The sequence below is a fragment of the Cicer arietinum genome, chromosome 5 (assembly GCF_000331145.2).
Source record: "Cicer arietinum cultivar CDC Frontier isolate Library 1 chromosome 5, Cicar.CDCFrontier_v2.0, whole genome shotgun sequence".
Classification (NCBI taxonomy): Eukaryota; Viridiplantae; Streptophyta; class Magnoliopsida; order Fabales; family Fabaceae; genus Cicer; species Cicer arietinum.
In genome coordinates, this window is record NC_021164.2 from 72366151 (window position 1) to 72376788 (window position 10638).

The 10638-nt window shown below is 31.3% G+C and overlaps 2 protein-coding genes across 2 annotated transcripts; both read right to left on the bottom strand.

Moving 5' to 3' along the window:
• Positions 1-7200: 7200 nt before the first annotated feature.
• On the bottom strand, positions 7201-7996 carry LOC140920544 (uncharacterized). Its single transcript, XM_073368856.1, has 2 exons — positions 7531-7996; positions 7201-7481 (listed from the first exon to the last, which is right to left on the bottom strand). Exons 1-2 carry the CDS (start codon positions 7994-7996, stop codon positions 7201-7203), a joined length of 747 nt encoding a protein of 248 aa, XP_073224957.1.
• Positions 7997-8373: 377 nt separating this feature from the next.
• LOC101496975 (protein MIZU-KUSSEI 1) lies at positions 8374-9149 on the bottom strand. The gene has a single exon (XM_004501537.4). It carries the CDS (start codon positions 9147-9149, stop codon positions 8439-8441), a length of 711 nt encoding a protein of 236 aa, XP_004501594.1. The 3' UTR covers positions 8374-8438.
• Between the last annotated feature and the right edge of the window lie 1489 nt (positions 9150-10638).

A 10638-nucleotide genomic window follows, 5' to 3' on the forward strand; every position in this document is an offset into this window, starting at 1 on the left:
ATTTACTGATAAATTTTATATAAAATAAAAAGGGTAGATTGGTCAATAAAAAATTATAGGGGAGTGGCAGGTTAAACTGTGGGGGTGCACAGTACATTTCTCTTTTTGCGTTTGTCACTTACCGCTAAATAGCCGAAATAAAAAGTAAGTAGCCCAAATATTTGGAAAACAAAAAATATTCGATTTTTTTTTAAATTTAAAATATTTAGAGTATTTCGGACTTTTAAATTATTAAAAAATTGATACACAATCAGTGTTACGAATATTTTAAAATTTAAAAGTCTAGACTATTGGATATTTCATTTATAAAATTCAAAATATATATTTTTTAAAATTTTTATATATTATTTTTATTACATTGATTCAATAACAGGTTGATTATATAAAATCTGATACAATATTTGTATCCGTAGGATTTATTAATGCACTCACTCATGATCAATGTTGTTTTAAAATCAATTGATATTAGGATTTGTTAAAATATGATGTTAAGAATATCTTTAAATACATTTTTGGTCTATGTAAATTTTTTTGTTTTGATTTCATCAGTGTAAGATCATAAAAATTTATTTTTAGTTCCTAATGTCAAGTGTACGTTACAAAAACGTTAATTGACAAAGAAAAATGTGGATCAAACGTTGAAATATATTTTTGGTCTCGGTAAATATAACAGTTTTCAGTTTTAGTCTCTAAAAAAATATTTATTTAGATTTTATCTCTGTAATATCAAAAAACTTTATTTTTTGTCCTTAATATCAAATGGACGCTACTAAGATGTTAGTCTATCAATAGAGGAAAACGCGGGTCAATCGAAGCATTTCAATTGGAATATTAATTTAAATATTAGATTAATTTATATATTTATTTTTATGTGTTATTTAAATATTATTTCGGTTAAATTTATTTAGAATAATTATTTATATTTTTATTTCCATTGGAGTTTGTATACTTATTTTATTAGAAATAAGTATATATTTATTTTATTAGAAATAAGTATACAAATTATTTTTATTTATTATTTAAATATTATTTCGATAACATTTGTTTAGAATGATTATTTAAATTTTTATTCCATTAGAATTTATATACTTAATTTATTATAAATAAGTATACAAATTACTTTTATTTGTTATTTAAATATTATTTCGGTTAAATTTATTAAGAATAATTTTTTAAATTTGTATACTTATTTCTAATAAAATATGTATTCTAAAAAAACTTAAATATTTATTCTTATTTATTTAATCAAAATAATATTTAAATAACAAATAAAAATAAGTATATAAATTATTTTAATATTTTAAATTAATATTTTTATTGGAGTGTTACGATTGAACCACATTTTTCTCTATTTGTTGGCTCACGTTTTTGTAACGTCCATTTGACGTTAATAACCAAAAACAAAGGTTTTGGATATTGCAACGATGAAATTCAAAAAAATATTTTTTAGGGATTAAATTGATAATTGTTATATTTACAGGGACACAAAACATATATAAATATTTTATCCACGTTTTTCTTTGCCAATTAATATATTTGTAATGTTCACTTGACATTTAGAACTAAAAATAAAATTTTATGATATTACATGAATGAAATCTAAACTAAAAAAGTGTTATGTTTACAAAGACTAAAAATATATTTAAATATTTTAAAATATAATAAAATATCATAAAAAAATAATAACATAATATATTTTTTTTTATTTTATAAATTATTTTACACGTAAAGTTGTATTGTATGAGTAAAATCAGTTGAAAAATGAGATTGTTATTATTATTAAAAGATTAAATATAGAGACCCAAAAAAGAGTCATGAGTACAAAATTATTAATGCACTGCGAAAAGAATGGAAAGTATAGGAAAGATCAAAATTCAACATTAACTACATATAAATCGTGTAAATGGTACTTTTGAAGGAGATAAGCAGGGATAATTAGTGTTGGTCATGTCATAAATTTTACAATAATGAGTTATTTGATACTTTATGGGGCCATTTATCTAAGGAAGGTTTAATCAAAACTAATAATGGTTGCAATTGTTGTTCCCTTTTGTGTGCAACCTCTCGAACACTAAATTTATCGATTTGATAAAGTTGGTTGTCAGTGATTTTATTGTTGACCTCGATGATACATATTCATATATTTATCTACTAATAGTGGACAAATTGGAGTATTAAAAAACCATGCGCCTATTGCGACAGCCGACAGGTACTAAATGACACTAAAATATTACTTCTTACTTCTTAGTCTTATGATAAACGTCGTTTTAAGTTTTTGTATATATATTAAAAAAAAATATAATGATTAAAAAAAGAAATATTTTATTTATTAAACTATTTATTTTAAGTATTGATTAATTTTTTACTATTATCAATGCAAAATATAATATTATTTTAGAAGTTATATATTTAGTAATAATTAAATAGTAATATGTGAAAAAATAATTATCACTGAATTAAAAAATTTAAATTATATTAAATTTGAAACAATTTTTTTACTAAAGTGAATTTATTGTAAGACAATCAGAGTAGTTAATTTTATTTCAACTTCTATAATATACTTTTATATTTGTCTAATAATTATAATCAGTTAATATTACTATTAATTATTGTTTTTGTCCTTTTTAATTATTTTAAATTTATTTTAATAAAACAAAAAAAAGTGCGATACAAGATTGCATAACAATTGGGCGACCTGAAATTAAATAAAAAAAGTATATAATATAACTTTTCGGTTATCATATCTATTTTTTAAAAGGTCAACCACACAATTATTAATACAAAGTTTTTAAGATTAAGATCTTCTCTATTTTTTATCTTTTTATTACTATAATTTTGAAAATATAAATATATTAATGTAACATTTGATAAACTTAAATATTTGTAATACAGTGAAAAATACATCAAAATTATAATAATAGAAAAAAAAATAAAGAGAAAATAAAAATGATCTTTATTTAATTTTTCAGTATATTTACTTATGTTAATTAAAATTTATATAAAATCTATTAAATTTAGTAGACTCTACATAATTTAGTAGTTTTATAAAAAAATATATATATTAAAAAAATGTATGTTAAAAACTACGTTGATAATATTCTATTTTATATTTTATTTCAAGAAGAAAGTATATGTTTTTAACAAGTTCGTCCATCCACTAAATTTAAAAGTAGGATGTTATATTTTATTATGTTTATAATAAAAAGGTTCACAAGAAATACAAAATTTATATGGTTATATTTAACTCTAACTCTTTTAAATAATCAGCATTCACTATGATTAGGTGGAATTTAATTGGTCAAAATTCATATTTTATACAGACTTATTTCTTTTAAACTAGGTTATATTGGTTATTTTTTTGAAAAAAATCTCACAGTCCACCCAACTAAAGAGACCTTTTTATTTTTCGCTCCAGTACCATCACTCTGGCTTTTAGCCATCCAAAATCTTCTTGCCTGGCAAAAGTAGTAATGGATAAACAAGGAAGAGTACGAGACAATAAATAAATTCAAATTAAAAATTTATCTCGCCTATCATTGCATATTATATTTCATTGTCCAACTTAGAAATGTAATGATAGGTAAAGAATAATATTATTGTATCTTCTGGTGATTACAGTGTATATATATATATATATATATATATATATATATATATATATATATATATCAATATCAATATCAAAGACTAGCAGATACATGATCATATGATTAAGGCTAGAATTAAGACGTTACAAGAAAATAAGGCGACAAATAATGCTGACAGTAATTACACTAATTATATTGATTGACAGTGTAAAGGTAAATTATTGGATCCACACATTAAGTGATCTTGTCTCTAATTCCTCCCTTCAAACTGATGGGTGAGGAAGTCACCCCAAGTTTGTCTTTGAGTTGGTTGAATCGTGTGTGAGTTAATGCTTTAGTGAGGCAGTCAGCAATTTGATCAGCTGATGGAACATAGGCCACAACAATCTCATTTCGCAGCACTTGGTCTCTAATGTAGTGCACATCAATCTCAATGTGTTTGGATCGAGCATGCATAATTGGATTTGAAGCTAATGCCTTGGCACTCAAGTTATCACACCACAATGTTGGTTTTCTTGGCAGAGGGAGGTTTAGCTCATCGAGGAGTGAACGAGTCCATGCTATTTCAGCAGCTAGGTCAGCCAGTGCTCTATACTCTGATTTTGTACTAGATCTTGAGACTACCTTTTGCTTCCTTGAGGACCAAGAAACAAGTGTTTCACCAAGGAAGACATATTGACCTGCCATGGATTTTCTATCGTCCACACTTGTTACCCAATCTGCATTTGAGAAGCCCGTTAAGTCCAAGTCAGTGGATGGTTTAATGTGTAGACAATGTTGGATGGTACCTTGAAGATATCTCAATATTCTTTTGATGCCTTGCCAATGATCTATAGTGGGAGAGCTCATGAATTGGCTGAGCTTGTTAACTGAGAATGCTATGTCAGGCCTTATATTTGTTAAGTATTGCAATGCTCTTATAGCTTGTCTGAACACGGTTGGGTCTTTTAACCTCTCCCCTTCAGCTGTAAATTGCTTGCCAGTTACCATAGGTGTTGGACAGGATGACGCATTTTCCATTTTGAATTTTCTCAAGACGTCTCCTATGTATTTCGATTGCTTTAAGTACATACCAGATGCATCTCTTTGAGCTTCTATGCCTAAGAAGTAGTGTAGTGGACCAAGGTCCTTAAGGGAAAACACAACATTGAGTTGTTTGATGAAGGATTCTAAAAATTTGGTGTTGTTCCCTGTGACAATTATATCATCCACATATATAAGTAGAAAGGTGATGTGATTTGTACCTCTTAGAGTGAAGAGTGAGGAATCACTTTTTGTGTTCTTGAAACCCCAACTGAGTAAGGCATTTTTGAGGTTGTCAAACCAGGCTCTCGGGGCCTGTTTTAATCCATAGATTGCCTTAGATAACTTGCAGACATGTTCAAGTTTAGTTGAGTCAACAAATCCCTCTAGTTGATGCATAAACACAGTCTCTTTGAGGTAGCCACTAAGGAATGCATTGTTTATGTCCAACTGTTTGACTTCCCAATTGAGATGCACTGCAATTGAGAGTATGATTCGAACTGTACTGGCCTTGACAACTGGGCTGAAGGTCTCTTCATAATCTAGTCCAGCTGTTTGTTGAAATCCTTTTGCAACTAATCTTGTCTTTCTCCTTTCAATTGTCCCATCTGCTTTGTACTTGGTCTTTAAGACCCATTTAGAATCAATGATGTTTTCCTGGCCTTGATATGGTACCAAAACCCAGGTTTGATTTGACATGAGTGCCCGATACTCATTATCCATAGCTTCTTTCCACTGTGGTCTTGTAAGTGCTTTTGTGATATTTTTTGGTTCCTTCTCATCTGTGCAGGTTTCAGCTAACCCAACATATGGCTACTTTGGCTTGTGAATTCCAGCCCTGTTCCTGGTCTAATGAGTGTTGATGGTTGTGCTTGGTTCAGCAAGATCTTGGGGAGCTTTAGTAAATGTTTCTATGGGATCAGTGTCATGTGAAATTGGAATGTTCCTTGTTGAATCATTTGTAGTTGGACTAGCTGGTGCAGCACTGCCAGTTGGACTGACTTGTTCTTATTCGACATCAGGATTGTTGTCATCTGAAGGTGTTGCTTCTCCAGTATGTGAGCTACCTGCAGTAGGCAAAGAAAAAGAGGCAGATAGACATTCAGTTAGTGTTTTCAAGGGAGTTCTTGTATTGAGAAACCCATCTTGGAATGGAAAGTGCTCTTCATTGAAGACAACATGTCTTGAGGTGAAGATTCTTCCATGAGAGTTTATACATTTGTATCATTTGTTGGAGTTACTATACCCCAAGAACACACATCTAGTTGTGTGGAACTGCAGTTTGTGCTGATTATAGGGCTTGAGACAGGGATAGCAAGCACACCCAAAGGGTTTTAGGGAGTTGTAGTCAGGTTCCTTTCTAAAGAGTAGTGAGTAAGGACTTTCATTTTGAGTGACTAGAGAGGGCAGTCTGTTTATGAGATAAACTGTCGTGGAGAAAGCTTCCCACCAATAGTGTAAGGGCATTTTGGCTTGTGCTAGTAGTGTCAGGCCAAATTCAGCAATATGTTCGTGTTTTCTCTCAGCCCTACCATTTTGTTGTGATGTGTAAGGGCATGACATTCTGAGTTGTATCCCTGCTTCTATTGCATGGTTTTGCACAACCTTATATTCACCACCACCATCACATTGATTTTTTTTAATTCTTTTGTTAAACAGATTTTCTGCCATGTTTTTAAACTGGGTAAAAGCTTGTGCAGTATCTGATTTCTGTTTTAGAGGATAGATCCAGGTAAATCTACTAAAGTCATCAAGGAAGTGAACATAATATTTGAAACCTGAAGAAGATGTTACTGGTGCAGGTCCCCAGACATTAGTGTGAACTAATTCAAGGATTTCTTTAGCGTGAGAGGAAGAGTTTTTAAAGGGTAAAAAAATGCATTTTGCCATATTGACAAGCCTCACAAAAGTTAAAATGATCACTAGGTGATAGTTTGACATTACAATTTTTCAAGACTCTATCTAGGACTATATTATTTGGATGACCAAGCCCTCTATGCCAGCTTTCCTTGACAGATACATAAGCACACGGGGCCCTTTCAGTCCTTGAAAGCTGATACAAGCCATCTTTAAGTGTCCCTCTTAGGATTGCCTTCCATGTCAACTTGTCCTTCACAAAACAACAATTTGCATCAAACTCAACCAGAATGTTATTGTGAGCAGTTAATTTCGACACACTTAACATGTTTTTGGTAATATTGGGCACATATAAGACATCATGTAAGTTAAGTGAGTTTAGTTTTGAGGAACCTGTGGCAACAATCTTTAGTTTTTCACCACTTCCAACAATTAATGAGTTCTTACCATGATGTTCTGTCTGATCCTCGAATTTGTCAGTTTGGTGTGTCACATGATTGCTTGCACCACTGTCAAAGTACCAATCATAATCTTGAAGAGAGCTTTGTGAGGCTAGGAAGGCATTGTGTGCCCCTTGTCTGTCACTGCCTGCTGAATAATTTGAGTTTGAATAAGACTTATCAAATCTGTAATAGCAATTTACTGTTGTGTGCCCGGCCTTGTGGCAAACTTGACATGTTGGCTTAGACATTCTTCCTCTGCCTCCTCTCCAACCTCTGAAGTTAGAACCTCTTCAGTTGCTGTTGGAACCTCTCCAGTTGTTGTTTGTGTTGAATTTGTTGCCTCTGTAATCAGTTTTGTTGGCAACATTTGCTGAAGCATTAAAAGTTAGGTTGGTGAGGCTATTCCGTTGATCAAGTCTACTCTCAAAGGTCAGCAATTGAGCCTGAAGATCAACCCAATTGAGACTAGTTTGATCAGATAGCTTGACCACCATTGGGTTGTATTCAGAATCTAAACCATTCAGAGTTTGAATGATTAGATCTGAGTTGGAACTTGTCAGCTTGTCAGAATCTAAACCATTGGGTTGTATTCAGAATCTGAACCATTCAGAGTTGGCTGCCTGCAAGTTTCAGCTTGTCAGCGAGATTCTTCATTTTGACCAGATACTCCTCCATCTTTATCTCTCCTTTTCTAATGCTGTGAAACTCAGATTTGAGGTAAGTGACTCGAGATCTTGTGTGTGCACCTGCTAGGCTTTGGGCTTCATCCCAAAGTTGTTTTGAGGTTTCACAGTGCAACAACTGTGTTGCCATTTCAGTAGTCATTGAATTCATCAACCATCCAAGGAGTTGTGAATCACGAGCCTGCCAATCTTCAAAGGCAGGATTTGGATTCTTGCTTGAATCTGTAGAAGCTATGAATTTTTCGGGACACTCCTTTGTCCCTAGCATGTGCCCATCGAGCCTGCAGCCTTTGACTATAGAGATCACCAAAGATTTCCATAGTGGATAGTTGTCTCTGTCCAACTTGACAGACACAGTGAATGGGAGATCATTTCTGGACTTTGAATCTGCAACGGATGCCATGATTTGTGTTGGATCAAGAGCCTTCAGGGCTTAAGTGCTCTAATACCAACTTGGAAATGTAATGATAGGTAAAGAATAATATTATTGTATCTTCTGGTGATTACAGTGTACATATATATATAGCAAATACTAGCAGATATATGATCCTATGATTAAGGCTAGAATTAAGACGTTACAAGAAAATAAGGCGACAAATAATGCTGACAGTAATTACACTAATTATATTGATCGACAGTGTAAAGGTAAATTATTGGATCCACACGTTAAGTAATCTTGTCTCTAATTGTCCATAGAGTTTAAGTTTTATCGTATAGCTTAATCTGAATTTGGAATGAGGAATAAATTAGCAATCATAAATGATAACAAGGTATAGGAAATGAATTGGAAATGAAAATATATATATAAGGGGTAGATAGAGATGAATAATAATATTATATAGTTTTTATTGAGATCTAACAAAAAAGATACTAAACTCTGGAGCTTGAGCAGCAATATTATCCGGATTAATCATATAAAAAGCTTCAGAATCTTTAGAACCAACAACTCTTTCAAATCTACCTCTCATATAAGTCATTTCACCATCAGAAGTATCTTTATTATGATCAGATGTGGTAGGTAACACCCCAGCTCCCATGGACACACCTCTCAAATGTTGCATAACATAAAGTTCATCATCACCCATTTGTTTCCTTCTAATTGAGTATCCAACTTTTCTTCCATTACAATAAACTGCCCAAACAAACTCTTCCAACAACTTCTTCTTATTACTTTTCGTCTCACTCTCCAAAGCTATTCTCACTATATCAGAACCCATTTCCTTGTTCAAAGCGCTTGTTAGCATTGGTAACTCAATTAGAAAAATTGGCATTTGACGCGTGTCTTCTTGAATTGCTAAACTCACCCTCCCTTTTCTGTAACCGAATATTGTTCCCGTTGTCGCACTGTCTTTAAGCATAGGTTTTCTTGGTCTTCCCAATAAAGCCACCATTTTGCAACCCGATGTTAACATTGGAAAAAGTTTGAACATTTTTAAGAGTGAGAATTTGTTGCGCTTTTGATCCGTTGTTGTTGTCGTTGTTGTTGTGTGGCGGAGGAGTGATGCTAATGCTGGATTTTCCATTGGGTAGCATGGACTAGAATGAATAGATGGCATTATGGTATTGTACAAAGTTGAAGGTAACGAGATGAATGAATTAAAGGAAAAAGAGAGTGGTGTGGTGGGTATGTTGGAGATGGATTTACAGCTAATAGATATAGAGGAAGGATGGGTGTTGTTAACTATAGCTAGGGTCTACCTAGCTAATGTGATGTAAAAGTGGGAAGTTAGTTGGTCTTCATCACTTAGATTGGGCCAGGGTTTAGGGTAGTGTCATAGTTCGAATCTTTTATGGTGGTAAACGGTAATAATTATTTGCTTTTATGGCTCTGCCGCCAACTGATTATTCACTAATATCATCTAAGTAAATAAATTGTGATGGCAACACTTAGATTGCGATACCATAACTTTATTTAAAACTCAATAATTATAAGTGTTGTTCAAGATCCTTTCAAATTGATACGAAAGCTTGATGTGACAAACTTTGTGAAATAATAGGGGCTTGAAATATAAGTGATAAGATAAGGGTGGGCAGGACCACAAGTTATGGGATTATTGAAGAAGAAAAAAATAACTCTAAGAAAAAGGAGGGTTTGTGGTAACGTTGGATCAGCATGTGCCTCTCTGATCATTACATTAGAGTGTATCAAACATCAATTGCTTTATGCTTTTTCCAAAACCCATATCAAACCATCACTAATTATTTAGATGAAGTTCATCTTCCCCCTAACATGAAACTTTGCTTTTACTTCTAAGTGACTCTCTCTTTCGATGTACCATCTTTATTTAGGTGCTCCTTTTTTAATGTGTCAGACGGACCATAGGTCATATTCATCAAAGCTTTGTTAGGCGGTACTATAAATTATCAAGAGGCACCGTTGTACGAACACGACTCTTACTTTTCTTTACTGTTTTTCTAGGTCAATAGATAAATTACTTTGCTAAATTATAAAATATTACTTCAAATAATTTAATAATTATTTTTTTTTATTAAAGATTACAAGGTGTTACATTAATTGATTGTATGATTAATTTATATTGATCTCGTATTAATATCGTTTCATTGACAAAAATTTTGTTATTTTAAAAATTTGTTAATAATTTTAATTTTGTATAGATTAATTTCTAACAAAAATGATCATGAAATTTTATAAATAAATTAATTTAAGTTGTAATTTGTTAATTTACAAATTTTCAAAATTAATTTAATCGATACTTGTAATATCGATGATGAATTTATCTATCAATATATGTTTTTTTCTTCCTATTTTATTGTTTCCATTATTTATAATTTGTGTTCTTTGGCTCTTTGCCAGGACTTTATTTAAGGTTTTCCATGTTATTATTTCTATAGTTTATAGTTATTCCATTTTAAATTTATAATAAAATGTTACTGGCATTTTCTTATCATCTTCATTACTTAATTAACGCCATTATTAACATAGTTAATTATCCTAATTATTTTTTGTTTGATTAACTAAAGTTTATGTCAAAAATACAAATAAATGTGGGAAGTCCATGTTGCTAAATGCAACTATCCAATGTA